Source organism: Arvicola amphibius, chromosome 2 (assembly GCF_903992535.2).
Source record: "Arvicola amphibius chromosome 2, mArvAmp1.2, whole genome shotgun sequence".
Taxonomy (NCBI): Eukaryota; Metazoa; Chordata; class Mammalia; order Rodentia; family Cricetidae; genus Arvicola; species Arvicola amphibius.
Genome location: NC_052048.2, coordinates 107,440,698 through 107,460,333, shown reverse-complemented (window position 1 = coordinate 107,460,333; position 19,636 = coordinate 107,440,698). Strand labels below are relative to the sequence as shown.

Below are 19,636 nucleotides of genomic sequence, written 5' to 3'. Positions count from 1 at the left end.
TTTGCTCAGCTATGTTCATAGCACCACTATTTGTAATAGCCAGAATCTAGAAACAACCTAGATGCTGCTCAACTAGAGAATGAATAAAGAAAATGTGGTACATTTACACAATAGAGCATTACTTAGCAGTTTTAAAAAAAAAATTACATCTTGAAATTTGCATGCAAATGAATGGAATTAGAAAAAAAAACATCCTGAGTGAGGTAATTCAGACCCAGAAAGATCAGCATGGTATGTACTCACTCATAAGTGGATATTAGACGTAAAGCAAAGGATAACCAGACGATAGCCCACAAATCCAGACAAGATTGGTAACAAGGAGAACCCTAAGAGAAACATACATGGATGCCCCAGGAAGGGGAAATAGACAAGATCTACTGATAAAATTGGGAATGTAGGGGTGAAGGGAGGAGGGGAGGGAAAAGGGGGAAAGGGAGAAGAACATGGGGGAATGGGATGTTTGAGATGGGAGGACAGAGAGGAAGAGCAAAAAAAAGAGATACTTTTATTGATAGAGTCATTATGGGGCTAGCAAGAAACCTGGCACTAGAGAAATTCCCAGGAATCCACAAGGATGACCCCAGCTAAGAATCTAAGCAATAGTGGAGAGGGTGCCTGAACTGGCCTTGCCCTGTAATCAGACTGATGCTACTTATTGTCATCATAAACCTTCATCCAGAAACTGATGGGAACAGATGCAGAGATCCACAGCAGAGCACTTGGCTGAGCCTTTAACATCCAGTCAAAGAGAGGGAGGAGTGAGAATACATGATGGGGGAACCCACAGAGACGGTTTACCTGAGCTAACAGTAGTTCACTGATTCCAGAATGACAGTGAGAGAACCAGCATAGGACCAAACTAGGCCCTCTAAATGTGGGTGACAGTAGTGTGACTGGGACAGTCTATGGGGCCACTGGCAGCAGGACCAGGATTTATCTCTACTGTTTGAAGTGACTTTTGGAGCCCATTCTCTTTGGAGGGATACCTTACTCAACCTAGATACAGTGGGGGAGGGCCTTGGTTCTACCTCAAAGCACTGTGCTAAACTTTGTTGACTCCCTGTGGGAAGCCTTACCCTCTCTGAGGAGTGAATGGGGATGGGGTGGGAGGAAGATGGAGGAAGTGGGAGGAGGAGAGGGAGTGGGAACTGGGATTGGTATTTAAAATGAGAAAAGATTGTTTTTAATTAATTAATTAAAAACAAAGCAAAAAAGAGGAAAAAGGAAAAAGAATATGCAAGAAAAAGAGCCATGGCAACTCACATCTGTAACCCCAGCACTTGGGAGGCTGTTTTAGTCTGCTTTCTATTACTATGATAAACACCATTACCAAAAGCAACTTGGATTGGAAAAGATTTATTTCACCTTACAGCTTAGAGTTCATCATGAAGCGAACTCAGGGCAGGAACCAGGAGGCAGGAACAGAAGCAGAGACCAGAGAGGAGCACTGTTCCTCCTGGCTGCTTCAGCCTCCTCCCTTATACAACCTAGGCAACTTCTCAGTTGAAATTCCCTCTTCCTAGATAGGTCTAAGTTTGTGTCAAGTTGACATAAAAAAAAAGTCACAGAGATTAATGTAGAAAGAGCAAGCATCCAAGGCCAGTTTAGGTTATGTAAGTCCCATGACACCTTGAGCTACAGTTTAAGGCCCTCAAAAACAAAAACCCACATGGGAAAAAATGTGCCCACTGATCCAAATTGGCTACCAATTTCACCAGGAGCCCAGGACACAGTACATGCCAAGCAAGGGCTCTACCACTGAGTCACACCTCGCGTTCAGCAATTTTTCTTTATCATCCCATGACCTTAAAAGCATTAATAGGGCATGGTTGATTACAACTGTAATCCCCACAGCACCAGGGAGGTTAAGGCAGAAAAATTAATGAAGAGTCTAGCCTGAGCTATATAAGTGAGACCTTGCATCAAACAAAGAACACCAGTTAAGAAACTCTCCATGACTGGTAGGATTGCTCAGTGGGTAAAGGCTCTTGTCACCAAGTCTGAGGATCTGAGCTCAATCCAGAACTTACATTGCGGAAGGAAAGACTGATTCCCAAAATGTGTCCTCTGGTCATCACATGACTCCAATGTGTGCCCCCGCCACATTCAAATACATAAATAAAAATGTAATAAAACACATTTTTACAATTTTTTCCTCAGGCAATAGAGAAGGTAAAAGTGCTTTCTGGGAAATCTGATGAGCTCATTTTGCTCCCCAGACCCCAACAGGTGAAAACAAACTCTAAATGCTGTCCTCTGACCTCCACGTGCACGCATGGCATCCTCCTGCCCACATTCATACACACACAAACACACAATAATAATAATTTTTAAGCCAGGTTTGGTGACCCACTTTTTTTAATCACAGCACTCAGGAAGCAGAGGCAGGCAGATCTCTGAGTTCAAGGTCAGCCTGGTCTACAAAGGGAGTTCCAGAACAGCCAGGGCTACATAAAGAAACCCTGTCTCAAAAACAACATTAATAATAATTTTTTTAAAGAAAGAAAGCTCTCAAACAAGGCGTTCTATTGGTTCATCTTAAAGTAGATATCCACCCAAGATCCAATGACTGGAATCACCTGATGCGATGCTTAACACTTTGACAGAATCTACAAACACCTGGGAAGAGAAGCTGTCTACAGCAGGTTGACTTGAGAGCATGTCCATAGGGGATTGTCTTAATTAAGTCAATTGATGTAAAAAGACCCAGCCTACTGTGGGTGGCACCATTCCCTAGACAGACATTTCTGAATTGTGTAAGAGTGTAGAATCCAGCTGAACACAAAGAAGCTTGCATGCATTCGTTTCTTTCTCTATGCTCGTGACTGTCGAAGTGATACGACTGTTTTAAGTTCTTGCCTTGAGTTCCTCATAATAATGAACTCTAACCTGGAACTGTAAGCTAGAATAAACTCCTCTCTCCTCTAAGTTTCTTTTTTTTTTATTAGGTTCTTGTTTAAAGTAACAGAAATGAAGCTAGGACACATGGCCAATAAGGAACCAAAGATGGACTGGAAAACCATATGATTTTTCTCCAAAATAGGAGTTCAAATTAGCCCTGTGTAAGCAGAGACCCAGAAGTGCCCACTTTGGACAGAAACCAAAGACACTGGGTGTTAACTATTCCTTTATTAGGTGGTAAGGAAACTGGGAGGTGAGGGTTGTACAATGCAAGACCTGGGAATTCAGTTACAATGGACTGTGACCAAGTGCCATATTATAAAAATAGCCTAAAAACATTGCTATTAGGCAGTGAGGCTGAGCCGAGGGAATACCAGGAAGAGGGGGTGCCACTCCCACAGGTAGTGCCTCCCCAACTTCAGCCCTGTATTTACAATTAGAAGTGGAATGCATACAAAATACATGACGTCCCCCCACCCTAAAAAGTGAGCCAGGCCCAGGAGGGGGACCTGGAGTGGGGGCTTTGGTGGGAAAGACCTCTTTCTCAGTGAGTCTACAAGTCTTATCTGGAATGCAGTGAAGTCAGGAAAGGGTATGGGGAGGGGAAGGAGGCTCCCAAGTGTCCCCTGACCCCAGGGGAGGGTGTGCCCAAGGCTGGCTACTTGGTATATACCAGGGCCGCATACTCAGTACACGGGACCCTAGTCCTGTCTGTGTACTCGGTACACAGAGTCCGGATCGGCCGAATGGGCCCACAGACTCAGCCCCACGGGGGCGTTGGAGGGATTTGCAGGGGCGGGGAGCATCTCCATATATATATTTTGTAAAAAATAATAATAATAATAAGTTTGCTTAAATGAATTTGTCTCTATACAAAACGTAAAAAAGAAAAAATAACTCACTCATTCCAGAGTGTGAGAAAATAAGAAGAGGCAAAAACAAAAGGTGCGCGGGGTGGGGGGGGGCGGGGGGGAGTAGGGTGAGGGGTCAAGAAGTCCCAGACCCCTTGGAGGGCCGAGATGGTGGGAGGTCAGCCCCTACCCATTATAAATAAAGGAAGACTGGGGGTCTGGGCTTGTGACCAGCTTGGTCACACTACAAGACGGAGAGGTGCAGGAAGGCTGGTACAGAACAGAGAGAAACGGATGAGAATAAAATTAAAAAGAAGAGAGAAACCAGGGAGGGGAGTTACTTCAACCCCGCCTCCACCCCTGCTCGCCAAGATCCAAGAACTTAGGCCATCACCTGTCTCTTGGGGGTGACTTCTGGCTGGGGCCCCAGCTGAGTCTGGGACTGAGGGAGGGAGGGAACAGGCATGGGGTGTGGCTGAGCAGGTAGGGCTCCAGCCGCTGTGGCACCAGTGGCAGTTGCTGGGCTAGGAGTGGAGTCGGACCAGTCTGAGAGGGAGGGAGGGGATGGGCTGGCCCAGTGCTCTGGGGACTCTGGAGATGGGGTCAAATAAGGATGCTCGCTGGGAACCCGCAGGAAGCGGGCCTTTGTGGGGCTGCTGTGGGTCCCCGCTGCAGGGTATTCCTCTCCATGTCCTGGGGCCGCCAGGTAGGGTGGCGGTCGCTCCTGAGGAGAAACTGGGGTTCCCGGGTTGAGTAGTTGGGGTCCTGGAGCCAGGGGCAACAGGAATGAGGGCCCTGGTGGGGCAGGTGGAGGCAGCCGGGCCCAGTCGAGGGGCACAGCCACAGGGTTGAGTAAACCCAGACTGAGGACACAACCCCCGGGAGGCTGGCGCCCCAGGGGGCCTGCCCGATTTGCACCAAGCTGGGCCAAGGACACCGCAGTAGCCGTGGTAGCATAGGGACCCTCCAGGGGGAAGCCTCCAGGAGAAGCAGGGGGCCCACCGAAAGGCCTTGGGGAGTCCAGCGAGTCCACAGGCGACAGCGTGACAGAGCTGTCTGCCAGAGGGCCTGGGCAGGCCAGTGTCAGCTTCTTGCCCCGACCCCGGGTTCCCTGTGGCCCCAGCCCCGTCTTGCCAGGTGGTCTTCTGCTCTTCTTGGTCCCAGACTGCACCGCTTTGAGCCCAGGAAGGAAGGCCCCTGGTGGGCAGAGCAGAGGCCCCAAGCCATGGGGACCGGGGGGACTCCGGGGGCCACTGGGCTGGTCCAGCAACCGCACAATGTCCTGGTGCAACCGCTCTTGGGCTACATCCCGGGGCAGCCTGTCCAGGTGATCTGTGATCTCCCGGTTGGCAAAATGGTCCAGCAGCAGCTTGGCAGCCTCAAAACTGCCCTCACGGGCAGCCAGGAACAGTGGCGTCTCCTCCTGAGGGAAGGAAGGGGCAGAACCCACAGATGTCAGTCACTCTCTGCCCCACACCTAGGTCTCTAGTTCCTAGGGCATCCTGTGAACCCTGAAGACAGATGGATCTGGGTTGGGATCCCAGCTCTGCTGAAGGAACAAGCTCTCTCCCCTCAGCCATGTGCTTGCAGCAGGTGCATCTGGCCAGGACTTACCTTGGGCACAAAATTTAAAGGGGCATCAAAATCTCCGGTCATCAAAATAAATTACATGCTGATACAATGATTTGTAAAAGATTAAAAAGCCAGGTGTCAGGGCTCTCATAGTGATGCACACTTTTAATCCTAGCACCTGGGGGGGAGGGGCAAAGACAGGTGAATCTCTGTGAGTTCCAGGCTAGTCTGGTCTACATAGTGAGACCTTGACAAAAAAGGAAAAAAGAAAGAAATCAAAAGCCAGGTGTGGTAATGGCAAGACGGCACAGACGGCACAGTGGGTAGATGCACTTGTGACCAAGCCTGTTCACTTCCATCCTTGGTACGCAAACAGGCAACTCACACCTGCCTGGAACTCCAGCTCCAGGGGGGTTCAACACATTCTTCTGGCCTCAAGGGAACCCGCAACTTATGTCCACATACCTACACACACACACACACACACACACACACACACACACACTATTTAAAAATAAAATACATCACTGAAAAAAATAGCCAGGAATAACAGTATATACCAGCATTTCGGCAGCAGAAACATGAGAATTGTGAGTTCAAAGCTAGGTTGGGGTACAAAGTCAGTCTCAAAAATATATATACATATATATACATATATAATGTATAATATATTATACATTATATATATATATATATATATATATTCCATATTTTAAAAAGTAAAACCACTGGATGGGTCAACAGGTAAAGGTGCCTGATAACCTAAGTTCAAACAACAGAACCTAAATAATATGAGGAGAGAACCGACTCCCACAAGTTGTCCTCTGACCTCCACACCCTTGCTGTGGAAGCAAACATAAACAGTAAATAAAAGTAACAAGGTAGGGGGCTGGAGAGATGGCTCAGAGGTTAAGAGCATTGCCTGCTCTTCCAAAGGTCCTGAGTTCAATTCCCAGCAACCACATGATGGCTCACAACCATCTGTAATGAGCTCTAGTGCCCTCTTCTGACCTGCAGGCATACACACAGACCGAATATTGTTTACATAATAAAAAAAAGTAATAAGATAAAAGAGATTATGGACTGAACCTTAGGCAAGGGTTTTTGACAATCAACCTAACATTTGCTTTTTTCTGAGGACCTGCTCAGTGCTTGACAAATGAGTCTGCTTGCTGAAGCTCACAAATGCAATAGAGGATCTATTGCTTCCCTAACTCACAAGGAGGACACTGAGTTTCAGAGATGTGTAGCACCTTGCCCATTGTCACACAGCAACTACCACAAATGTCCTCCTTTGATCTGCTGTCAGAGCCTGCAGGCCTGACCCCCACTCCTGAAAGCTGACTATAGGCAAGATGAAAGCCCCCAAAGGCTTTTCCCAAGCCTGCTGTGCCACCTTACAAGGGCTGTGGCAGTACCAGCTCCCAAGGACTCACCTTGCTGTCCTGCATGTCCTTGTTGGCTCCATTTTTCAGCAGAGCCAAGGTAGCCTCCACATTGTTTACAGCTGCAGCCCAGTGTAAGGCTGATTTCCCTGTAGATAAAATCAGAGCCAGGTTCATGTCAGGTCCCCAAGACAGGACAGGCAAACAAAGGAAGTCATTTCCACCCCTATTAAGAGGCCACATCCCATGTAGGCATTTTGGTCATCCACAGGCATGGGTTACAAGATGCACTCTTCGCTATGAAAGAACATGTTCCCGCTTCAGGTCAGACCACATCTGTCTCTGTCTCTCTCTTGTCTCTCTCTGTCTCTCTCTGTCTCTGTCTCTCTCTGTCTCTGTCTCTCTCTCTCTTTCTCTCTGCCTTCAGTCTCTACATAGCTGCTTTTTAAAAATTATCTAATATCAACCATGAATGAACAACCCCCCCCATCCCCTGCCCCAAGGACTTTTGTCTGTTAATCTTAGAGGCCATTGATGCTTTGGAGTCCACCTCCCATCACCCTGGTAACAAAGAAAACGGACACATCAGCTTGCCATTCAGTACAGTTCAAATTACCATAGGAAACACTGGAGGTGCCTGGGTATGCGGAAGCCCACTAGAGCAAAGCTGTTTCCTTAACAGAACCTGAGTATGGCCTCTGGCCCTTGGTGGAAACCCGACATGCTGCATACAGCTGTCTCCTTTTCAGAGTTAACTTGAATTGCTGGAGACATAGTTCAGAAGAGCAGTGGCTGCTCTTCCAGGAGACCCAGGTTCAGCACTCACATGACAGTTCACAACTGCCTGTAACTGCAGTTCCAGAAGATCTGACACCCTCTTCTGGCCTGTGTGGGCACTGCATGCATGTGGTACACAGACACATAAAATAAAAATGACACCTTTTATAAATAGCCCAGTAGGGCCTATTAGTGACCAGTCCAGGACTCTGCCTTTGTCCCTCCAGGAAATCTGAGTCACCTGAAGACATGCTAAGGACAGGAGAGGACTAATTATCCCCTTAATGACATAAAGTACTTTCCTTCCTAGGAGTCCCTCTCTCGAATAAGGCTGCTTGTAGAATTTCCATCAGGCAGCACTTTGGAGCCTCCTCTATGCAGCCTGTGTATTTTCTGTTTTCTTCTTTGGCTGTGCATGTATCGTTTTGTGTGTGTGTGTGTATGCACATGTGTGTGTGCATGTGGCCGTGCATGTATGGTCTTGTATGTGTGTGTGTATGCACATGTGTGTGTGCATGTGGCCGTGCATGTATGGTCTTATGTGTGGGTGTATGTGTATGCACATGTTTGTGTGCATGTGGAGGCTGGATCTTCCACCATATTCATTGAGGTAGGATCTCTCAGTCAAACCCAGAACTCAAGAGCATACTAATCCTGTTTGGCAGCTTGCTCTAAGGATCCCTGTCTCTGGAATTACACACAGCTGGCCATCACACCCACTTATTGTTTACATAGGTCTCTGGAGATCCAAACTCAGGCCTTCACACGTGTACAGCAAGTACTTGAACCACTAAGCCCCCTTTTCCTTCTTTTCTATTTTTTATTTGTTTTGTTTTTTTGTTTTTCAAGACAGGGTTTCTCCGTGTAGCCCTGGCTGTCCTGAAACTCACTCTGTAGACCAGGCTGGCCTTGAACTCATAGACTCCAACCTGCCTCTGCCTCTGAGTGTGGGATTAAAAGCATGAGCCACCACTGCCCGACCTCTATTTTCCTCTGGATACTGAGCAAAGCCTGGGCATGGTTTCCTGATTCTCTGAACTTACTTGTCCTCTGAAGCTTACCCCTCCCCAGGCTGCCACCAGGCTGCAGCTTTCTGGCCACCATCTCAAAAGACACAAATTTCTCTTCCTTTCCCCCATCTCTCTGTTCCAGAGAGACTCACATCTCAGTTGCTATTGCTTTTCTATCAAACACTAATAAAACTGTGTTTGAGCTCTCTTCTGAGTCCATTTCTAAATCCTTTTATGGATGAAACAGAGGACCCAGTTAAGAAGTCCAAGTTACCCAGAAGTGGAATGTTGTCCCACATGCTATAGTGCCCAGTCCAGACCCTCACCCAACACACCAACCACCAACTGTCCAATCACAGATGTCAATGAGGATGAAGCTGAGAACCAAAGGGTACTCTACAGGATGTTTGTGAATGTCCGAGTGTGTCTACAGCTGTGTGAGACCCTTTGGACACAGGGACAGCTTGCTGTGACTCTGCCCAGGTCATACCCAAGACCAGGAAACTGCCCTCACAGATTGCCAGAGTTGCTAGTTTATGACACCTGTCCAGCAGGTGGCAGCAGAGTCCATTTTTCCCAACAAAGCCCAGTCAGGCTGGGGATGCTGTCCAACCATTGGAGCTCCTGCCTAGTGTGAGCAAGGCATCAGCTTTTGTCCCCAGTGTGACCAAAAACCAAAACAACAACAAAAATAAAAAACAGTTAATGATAAAAGTGTCCTCATAGAATGGGAAAAATATCTTTGCCAGCTATTTGTCTAACAAGGGATCAGTAGTCAGAATATGTAAAGCAGCACAATCAATTCAATAAATAAGACAATTAGCTGCACAGTTCACAAGAGAAAAACCAATAGTCAATAAATACATTTAAAACGTTCAAAGAACAGACATTCTGGCACAAGCTTTGAATCTCAGCCTCTGAAATCAGAGGAAGGTAGATCTCTCTGAGTTCAAGGCCAGCCTGGTCTACAGAGCTAGTTCCAGGCCAGCCTGGGCTACATAGTGAGACCTTGTTGTAAACAAAACAACAGCAATGATCAAAACAAACAAACAAACAAAAACCCTTACCATCCACCTTAGCCATAAAGAAAAATAAAATACAAATTAAAATTATACTGAGATAGCCAGGCAGTGGTGGCACACAACTGGAGTCCCAGCACTCAAGAGGCAGAGACAGGCAGATCTCTGAGTTCAAGGCCAGCCTGCTCTACAAGCAAGTTCCAGGATAACCAGAACTATTCAAAGAAATAGTGTATTGGGGGGAAAAACTATACTGAAATGCTACCAGAATGACTTTCATTAAGAAGGAGGAGAGAGGCCGGGCGGTGGTGGCGCACGCCTTTAATCCCAGCACTCGGGAGGCAGAGGCAGGCGGATCTCTGAGTTCGAGGCCAGCCTGGTCTACAAGAGCTAGCTCCAGGACAGGCTCTAGAAACTACAGGGAAACCCTGTCTCGAAAAACCAAAAAAAAAAAAAAAAAAAAAAGGGGGGGGGGAGGAGAGAGAGAGAGAGAGAGAGAGAGAGAGAGAGAGAGAGAGAGAGAGAGAGAGAAATGCACTAGTGATGGGAGTGTAACTAGCACAGCCACTATAGAGGACATTACAGGTGTCCTCAAACACTTGAATGTAGAACTGCCCTATGGTCCAACTATGGTTCTCCTGGGAGTCAGCATACAATAGAGGCACCCGCACACCCACGCCAACTGTGGCACCCACCGCATCTACACTATGGAATAAGCCCAGGTACCTATCAACACTGTGTTAATAATGGAGTGTTATTCAGCTGAAGCAAAGAAGGAAAATTAACTAGGCGGTGGCAAATGCCTCACTTGGGAAAGAGAGGCAGGAGGATCAGGAGTTCAATCTTTGGCTACACAGTCAGTTGGTAGCAAGCCTGGGTTACATGAGACCTTGTCTCAAAAGGGGGTGGGGGGGTCAGATTATATGATTTTCAAGGAAACTGATGAGAATAGGAGACCATCATGGTAAGCGAAGTAACGCAGACTCAAAGACAAGTACTTCAGGGTTTATTGACTATTTGGACTCTAGAAAGAACAGGGAAAGGACCACATAAGCTCTGGTGGTGGACTGTAGGGGGCAGGACCCGATAGGAAGGAGAGAGGAAGTGAAAGGGGAGTGGATGTCATCAGAGTGTGCTGTCCATAAAAACAAAACTTAATGAAACTCACTATTGTATACCAGTCAAGCTAAGGAGAGGGTCAAGGAGCACGGAGAGAGGAAGGGAAGGGAAGGGAAGAGAGAAGGAAAAGGAAGGGGAGGGAGGAAAAGGGAAGGGAGGGGAGAAAGGGAAGGGAAAGAGAGGGAAAGGGAAGGGAAGGGAAGGGAAGGGAAGGGAAGGAAAGGGAAGGGAAGGGAAGGGAAGGGAAGGGAAGGGGAGAGGAGGGGAGGGGAGGGAAAGGGCCAAGGAGCAGGGAGGGAAAGGAAAGGGGGGGAGGGAAAGGGTCAAGGAGCAGGGAGGGAAAGGAGAGGAAGAGAAGGAGAAGCAAAGAGCACGTCTTGGGGAATCTACATTCTTTCCTAAACTGGAGGCACCCTATGAGTCCTGTTCCAGCCATGTGGGAGCCCTGGTGTGCACAGCTGAACATATACTTGGTGTCAACATGGGTGTGAGTTCACACTAAGAAGGCAGCAGCACCAAGAGGTCCCACCCATCACATCCTCAGCACTCACCCAGCTCATCCACAGCGTTGACATCGGCATGGCTGGCAATGAGCTCTTCCACCATGCCCTCCACTGCCAGGCGGGCCGCCAGGATCAGTGCAGTAGAGCCATCTGCCATGCGAGCATCCAGGTCAGTGGAGCGGTTCCTGATGAGAATCTTTTAATAAAAATAACAATTAAAAAAAAAAGTCATGGCAGGACATCATGCAGGAGCAGAGGAATGCATGGCACCCTGAGAGCCCCAAACCCCACAGCCTTGGGACCCACGAGCTTCAGGTACTTCCTGACTTACAATGGGGTGATATTTTTGCTAATCCCATTGTAAATAGAAAATAACTTCATTGAAAAATAGATTTAAAGAATAATATGTAGGAGGCTAGGGAGATGGCTTTATCAAAGCCCATGTTGGAAAAAAAAAAAAGGCCAAATTTTGTCATGTGTATAACCCTCAGGCTGTGTGGGAGAGGACAGGAGAATCAAGAGAGCTTGCTGGCTACCAGCCTAGCTCCAGGTTCAATGATGGAGTCTGTCTCAAAGAAAAAAATAAGATAGAGAACAGTAGAGCAAGATATCCAACAGCAAGCTGGGCAGTGGTAGCACACACCTTTAATCCCAATGCTTGGGAGGCAGGTGGATCTCTGTAAATTCGAGGCCAGTCTGGTCTACAAAGCAAGTTCCAGAATAGCCAGGGCTACACAGAGAAAGCCTCTCTCAAAAAGAAAAGAAAAGAAAAGAAGACATCCAACAGCCTCCTTTGGCTGCTGCAGCTGGACAGCAGGCATGTGTATACACAGATACACATATGCCACACAAACAAACCACACACAAAGTAAAGCACCAACACACATGCACACATCAGCACTTACAAAAAACTCAAACGTGCAAATAAAAAATAATACCATAATAAAACACAGCACTTTATATGCTAAAATTAAGAAAAACAAAAAATCTTTGTTTTTAATCTCTAAGACAGGGTCTCACTGGACAACCCTGGCTGTCCTATAACTCACTCTGTAGATTAGTGGCTGGGATCAAAACCATGTGCCAAAGTGAAAAAGTGAAAAAGTGAAAAAGTGAAAAAGTGAAAAAGCAGAGGCTACAAGTAGAAAAATGTAAGTCAGAGGGTCAGGGAGATCGCTCAACAGGTAAAGGCTGCCTGCCAAGCCTGAAGACCTGCATTTGATCCTCAGGATCTACATGGTGGAAGGAGAAAACCAATTCCTGGTTGTTGGCTTTTAATTAATTAATTTTTAAATTAATTTTAAAAATTAATTGTGTGTGTGTGCAGGCACACGCGCAGGGTCTGAGGAGGCCGGAAGAGTGTGTCAGATCCCCTGGAGCTGGAACCACAGGTGGTTGTGAGCAACCAGATGTGCATGCTGGGAACCAAACTCAGGTCTTCTGAAGAGCAGCTCTAAATGCCCTTAACCACTGAGTCACCTCTCCAGCTCCTGAGAACCAATTGTTAAAAGTTATCCTCTGACCTCCACACTTTTTTAAAAACTCTAGGTCAGGGCCGGGCGGTGGTGGCGCACGCCTTTAATCCCAGCACTCGGGAGGCAGAGGCAGGCGGATCTCTGAGTTCGAGGCCAGCCTGGTCTACAAGAGCTAGTTCCAGGACAGGCTCTAGAAACTACAGGGAAACCCTATCTCGAAAAAAAAAAAAAAAAAAAAAAAAAAAAACCTCTAGGTCAGGCACTACTTATTCTTGGCAGGTCCCAAATATCGTCATTTCCAAACGACAAAAACAAGCTTTGACAGACAGACGAGGGCTCAAATCCAGGTGACTCCGATGACCACCCAGTAGCTCTGCAGTCTGAAGAGACAAGCCTGTCTCACCTGAAAAACACCCTGGGCATCCGCCGTCACTGCTGTGTGCAGAGGGGTGCGGCCCGAATGGTCCTGGGCGTTGGTGTCTGCCCCAGCATCCAGTAGCCGCTTGGCGGCATCCGCACGGGCATAGCGGGCAGCCAGATGCAGGGCGGTCTCGCCAGTGCGGTCAGTTCGTGCTCCAAGCTGGGCCCCCTGGCAGATCAGGTCTGATATGATGCTGGCTGACGCGTCATCCGCCTCGTCTTCCTCGGCCGGCATCGGCTCCAGGGCTCCCCCACAAAAGGAGGCCAGCATAAGCGGGGTGAAGCCATCTGCAGGGACCAGGAAGGAGTCACTGGCATAGGGATCTTCTTGAGGGATAATGTCAGGGGCTCTGTAGTAGATGCAACTCGGACACACCGCACAAGACAGAGGTAAGTTCTCCCAACTGCAAAGCCACCCCAACAAAGATCACAAAAGGGATCCCAGGAAGCAAAGCATTTATAGAACAAGGGGAGGGGGTACCACCTCTTCCCTCGTTCTCCTTTTCACGCATTCTCCAGTGGCAAGCCCTACTTAGACCAGACAGAGACTGGTTTATCTGTATATTATAGCCACCTAGCCACATTGATTGGCCTCAGGATGAGTACGTGGTTCTAGCCTGCCCAGTCAGAATGCATTCTGATACTTTCCTGACAAGCTGTACAGCTGGAGCTAAGTAGAAAAAAATGAATCAAATGCCCATGAACCAGGGGTTTGAACACCAAACTGGACTGCCTGAATTTGATCCCTAGGACCCAGAGTGTGGTAGGAGACAACCAATGCCAGCAAGGTGTCCTCTGAACTCCTTGTGTATGAATAACACACAAATAGGTGTAATAAAAAAATACCCCCCAACCAGGCATTGTGGCCCACACCTTAATCCCAGCACTTGGAAGTCAGAGGCAGGTGGATTTCTCTGAGTTCAGCCTGGCCTACAGAGTGAGTTCCAGGACCAGTCAGGGCTATTTTGGGAAAGAAAGAGAAAAGGGAGGGAGGGAGAGAGGGAGGGAGGAAGGGACGGAGGGAGGGAGGGAAGGAGGAAATCTCAGCCTCATGAAGCCTCCAATTAGCTTTAAAGTTGCAGCTACATATCAGTGCATGCTGTTTTACTTAACTTTGCATTGGGCCCTTATCACTTACAGCCTGAAGTGTGGCTTAACACACAAACCAGGCATAGACCCCAGACACTCCCAGAATACAGTCCCATGTGAGATCTATCAATAGGACCACCGAGGAGCCTCTCCGGGGAGGGGTACTCACCAGGGCCACGTACGTTAACATCCATGCCATCAGTATCTGCATCACCCTGGGGTGGAGTCAGCGCCATGGCGGGGGCCACACGGATATCAGCGGCAACCAGGTGGTGCTGGGTCCACTGGCGACAGTCCACAGGCTCCTCAGCCCCCATGCCTGGCTCCTCTACCTGGAGGGACACAGATCCAGGCTCTGATCTCCCATTTGGTGGTGGGAGAGGCAGTACCAGAGAGTGGGTGGGCAGTTCCTCAGGTGCCACTGATTAAGCTGTATCCAAGTCTAGGGGACCATTGATAGCCTGCTGTCTCAAAAAAATAAAGTAGGAGCAGGAAGGGAGCTCGACATGCAAACGTGTTTGCAGATTAGACATGGCTCTCCACACACTGCCTTAGCACTCATGTGACCACACATGCAAACATGTACACACATACATAAAAATAAATGTTTAAAAAGAAAAAAGAACAAAACTTTTTTTTTTTTAAGTTTTTAGAGTCAGGGTTTTTCTGTAGCTTTGGAGCCTATCTGGAACTAGCTCTTGTAGACCAGGTTGGCCTCAAATTCACAGAGATCCACCTGCCTCCCGAGTGCTGGGATTAAAGAGGTGCCACCACCTGGCAATGTAAATTTCTTTAATTATCCAAATAAAGCTGTCACAGTGGCACAACCTATAATCTAGCACCCATGAAGTGGAGGCAGGAGGATAAATGTTTGCAGCCAGTGTGGTCTACATGTTAAGACTCAAAAGAATACAGAATGTTAGCTACATCCTTAATACTACCAGCACTTGGGAGGCTGAGGTAGGTGGATCTCTTGAGTTTGCGCCTGGCCTGGTCTATATAGTTGGTTCTAGGATAGCAAAATGGCTCAACGGGTAAGCACATTTGCTGCTAAGCCTGATGACCTGATTTGAAGCCAGGGGATCCACATGGGTTAGAAAATTGATTCTTCAAAGCTGTCCTCTGATCTCCATACAACACTGTGTTACATGTGCCCACACATACACGAAATAAATAAAACATAATTTTGAAAAAAGGTGATTTAAGTTATGTAAATGGGTGCTGTGCCTGTATGTCTTTGTACCACACGCATGCTTGATGCCCACGGAATCCAGAAGAAGGCATCAGATCCCATCTTCTGGAACTAGAGTTACAAACATGTGTAAGCCATTATGTGGGTGCTGGGAACCAAACAAGGTCCTCTAGAAGGGCAGCCAGCACTTAATTGCTGAGCCATCTCTCCAGCCTCCAATACTTTGTTTTATATTTTTTTATTTATCTATTTTTGCAACACAACCACTGTTTTCCCTCCTTCCTCTCTTTCCAGCTGTCCACCCCTACATCCACTCCTCCATTTCTATTCAGAGGAGGGCATGCCTCCCAACCAAACACGGCATGTCAAGTTGAAGGATGGAAGAGGCAACCCAGTATGAGGAAAAGGGTCCCAAAAGCCGGCGAAAGAATCAGAGACACCCCCACTCCCACTGTTAGGAGTCCCACAAGAAGACCAAGCTACACAACTGTAACATACATGCAGAGGGCCTAGGCCTAGGTCAATCCCAGGCTCCCTGACTGTCAGTTCAGTCTCTGTGAGCTCCCATGAGCCCAGGTTAGTTGATTCTGTGGGTTTTCTTGTGACGTTCTTGACCACTCTGGCTTCTACAAACCTTCCTCCCCCTCTTCTTCAGGATTCCCTGAGGACGGCCTAATGTTCCACCCTCCAATTTTTAAAATTAAATATAAATAAATATTTGGAATTTTAAAAAAATTAAATGCAGTCCTCATACTCTGGGAATTACAGATTCCTCGTAAAAGAGATGTGGATGCTTGTGACACATGCCTGTAAACCCAGCCACTGAGGCAGGAAGATTTCCTTTTTTTTTTAGATTTATTTATTTATTTATTATGTATACAACATTCTGCCTCCATGTATGCCCACACGCCAGAAGAGGGCACCAGATCTCATTACAGATGGTTGTGAGCCACCATGTGGTTGCTGGGAATTGAACTCAGGTCCTCTGGAAGAGCTGCCAATGCTCTTAACCACTGAGCCATCTCTCCAGCCGGAAGATTTTCTTTATACATTATCCAGCCCTCAGGTACTGTGTGTGCGTGCGTGTGCGTGCACGTGTGTGTGTGTATGCGCGCGTGTGTGTGCATACGTATGTGTGCACATGTGTGTGCGCATATGTGTGTGTGCAAAGAGCCACCCCAGATGTCATTGCTCAGACGCTGTCCATCTTTTTTATGAGACAGGTTCTCACTGACCAGGATCTTGCTAAGGAGGCCAGACTAGCTAACCAGCCAGGAGTCTGCTGTCTCCGCCTCCCTAGCACTGGGATTACAAGTGTTCTACATGACACCTGGGTTGTTGGTTGGTGTTTTATTTATTTGTTTGTTTGTTTGTTTGTTTCTTAGGTGGGTCCTGGGAAACAAGCTCAGGACCTCAGCACTTTATCGACTGAACCGTCTGAAAATGGAGAGAGCAGACCAATGGGGATGGTTCCTAGAGATGAATAGAACCCAAGAGCAGCCTGGGAACACTTTCAGACTGGACATACCGGCCAAAGGACAGAAAAAACGGTCACTCTGTGAGCCAGGGTGCTCCCTCTAAGGCAGTGGTTCTCAACTTTCCTAATGCTGCAACCCTTTAACACGGTTCCTCATGCCGTGGTGACCACCTCCCCTTCCCCTCCCCCCACCGCTGCAAGCATACAACTATTCTATTGCTACTTCACAACTGTAATTTTGCTACTATTATGAATTGTAATATAAATATATAATATGCAGGATATATGAAATGTGATCTCTGTGAAAGAGTTGTTTGACCCCTTGGTCGCAACCCACAGACCGAAAATCACTGTTATAGGGTGACCCTAGGAACAGGAACCTGCATGAGAAAGAACCAGATAGAGAAGGGTAACTCCCATCCACGCCTGTAGCAAATCTCCTTCCCTCCTAACAAGGCAACAGAGCCTCATTAAGAAGAAAATGAGGTCACACAGATGTGGCAATTGTCTGGAGCCACAGCAATGGAGACAATGGAGACTCCCCTGGGCCTCTCAGCTGACCAGGGCATCCCGACCTGTGATCCTGAGGGGGAAAGGGTAAGAGAAGTAGGCAATACCTTCAGTCTCTTGGCCTCTGGGCACTCTGAGTCCATCCAGTCTGTGGCCACCTCTCCCATCAGACTCTCGCCTTTGGCCATGTTCCTTGGGGAAAACAGGAAGAAAAAGACATGAGAAAGTGCACTGGAGACATCTGACCTGGAAGGAGGATTTAGGGTTCAACTCAAGCAGAAGTCACAGAGGAGGTCATGGGTCAGGAATTGAGGAAGGGTCTTAGGTTGTTGACACAGGTTCCAAAGAGAGATGGAAGGGCAGAGATGAAGTTACAAGAATGGTGTCAGGTTGCAATCAAAATTTTTTCTCATTTATGTGTGCCTGTGTGTGTGCGCACAAGTGTTTGGACACACAGGTGTGCATGTAGGTGTGCAGTTATGAAGCTGATAAATAGGAATCATCTTCAATCTCTCTTCAGTCTTGGTCATTGAAACAGGGTCTCTCAATCAAACCAAGACCTCACTGATAAGACAATTCTCACTCGTCAGCTGGCTCTAGGAATCAGGACTTCATCTTCCAAGGCAGGCTGCCATATTGTGGAATATTACTTTAACTATGTAAAGGTGGGTTACATTTGTTTATGCTGCATTTATTTAATTGTGTAAAGGTGTGTTGGTGCTTCACCTTGCCTGCCTCAGGCACCTGATTGGCCTTATAAAAAGCTGAACAGCCGCCGGGCGGCGGTGGCGCACGCCTTTAATCCCAGCACTCGGGAGGCAGAGGCAGGCGGATCTCTGTGAGTTCAAGGCCAGCCTGGTCTACAAGAGCTAGTTCCAGGACAGGCTCCAAAGCCACAGAGAAACCCTGTCTCGAAAAACCAAAAAAAAAAAAAAAAAAAAGCTGAACAGCCAATAGCTAGGCAGCAGAGGGATAAGCAGAACTGGTGTGCAGAGAGAATATAAGAGGGGAGAAGAGAAGAGAAAATGAGGGAGAAAGAAAAGGAGACGCCCGAGGCCAGAAGACAGGCAGCTAACTGCCAGCCAACCAGACATGGAGGAAGCAGTGAAAGTAGAACATACAAAAGGTACAAAGCCCCGAGGCATAATGTAGATAAAGAGAAAAAGATTAAAAGAACAGCTAAGATAAGGCCAAGCATTCATAACTAATAACAAGTCTCGTGTCATGATTTGTCATGGCTACGCTGCCGTGCCCACCAAGCATTTAGGGAATTTATAACATTTATATGGGTTCTAGGGATTCACACTCCAGTTGGCACGGCTGCTCAGCAATCACTTAAAGTACTGAGCCAGAACCTTAAGGTGTCAGGAGTGGCACACACAATAGAACAGAGAGAGATGAGCAAACTGTAGGCTGTAGAGGACGGTGTCGACGCTCATGAAGAGGAGGTGCTGTCATGACAAATGGATGGGTGGCCGAGACTGAAAATGTCACGACGAGGAGTCCTGGAATCCTAGGGGAAGGTTAAAATCAGAATATGGTTGTAGGTATTGAGGGATAAGTCAAGTAGAAGGCTTGGAATTGAGGATGATCACAGGGAAATGAACATTGGGATTGGGTAGAAACAGGGGTCTGAGGTGAGATCAAGGGCATGGGTGGGTTGAAGCCAGAGGTGAGGCAGGGATCATCAAGACATCAAGTCCTCCTGGTCAGGGACAGGTCGAGATGATGACAAAGATGAGGCCAGCAGTCACACGGGAACGAATCAGAATGATGTCTGGGAGGCCAACTCAGGATGGGGCCAGAGAAGGATATGAGTCAGGAAATGGAGAGAAATAGAAAATAAGGTCAAAGGTCAGGGATCAGGGGTAATCCCCAGGGATCATGGAGTCTTTGGTCAAGAGGATGAACACTGAAGCTCCAGATGGAGTCTGAAGTTAAAAGCAGGTCAGGGGTCAGAGGTTGGAGCATAACCAAGGTGGGGATGGTCCAGAAAGAACTTCCAAGGGTCCCATAGTTAGGGATAGAGAGCAGACAAGGTCCTCACTTCATGCCCAGTGCATCTTGTCCCACAGGCTCCCTCCGGCCCTTGTGGCCAGCTGCTATGTCCTTGTGTAGTGCAAAGCCCTCAGGGAACCAGAGAGTGCTGTGCTCGCGCTTGCGCCTGGCAACCATGACACCCAGGATAAAGATGACCAGCAGAAAGACGGCACCTGCCACCAGCAGTGGCAGCAATGGCACACTCTGCTCTGGAGGCTCCAGTGGCTCTCCTGTAAGAAAGAAGCAGTGGATGAGCCCTCGGTCAAATAGCAGAGCAGGAACAACCAGGCAAGGTT

At 47.7% G+C, this 19,636-nt stretch overlaps 1 protein-coding gene across 1 annotated transcript in view; it reads right to left on the bottom strand.

Annotated features, from left to right (window-relative positions):
- Positions 1 to 3,110: 3,110 nt before the first annotated feature.
- Notch3 (notch receptor 3) overlaps positions 3,111 to 19,636 on the bottom strand; it is a 45,574-nt gene continuing 29,048 nt past the window's right edge. The window contains exons 26-32 of the mRNA XM_038320442.1: positions 19,348 to 19,570; positions 17,408 to 17,492; positions 14,291 to 14,453; positions 13,016 to 13,320; positions 11,186 to 11,333; positions 6,761 to 6,858; positions 3,111 to 5,175 (exon numbers count right to left, since the gene is read on the bottom strand). Of these exons, the coding sequence (XP_038176370.1) occupies positions 4,135 to 5,175; positions 6,761 to 6,858; positions 11,186 to 11,333; positions 13,016 to 13,320; positions 14,291 to 14,453; positions 17,408 to 17,492; positions 19,348 to 19,570 (2,063 nt within the window). The 3' untranslated portion in view covers positions 3,111 to 4,134. The remainder of the gene's footprint in view (positions 5,176 to 6,760; positions 6,859 to 11,185; positions 11,334 to 13,015; positions 13,321 to 14,290; positions 14,454 to 17,407; positions 17,493 to 19,347; positions 19,571 to 19,636) is intronic.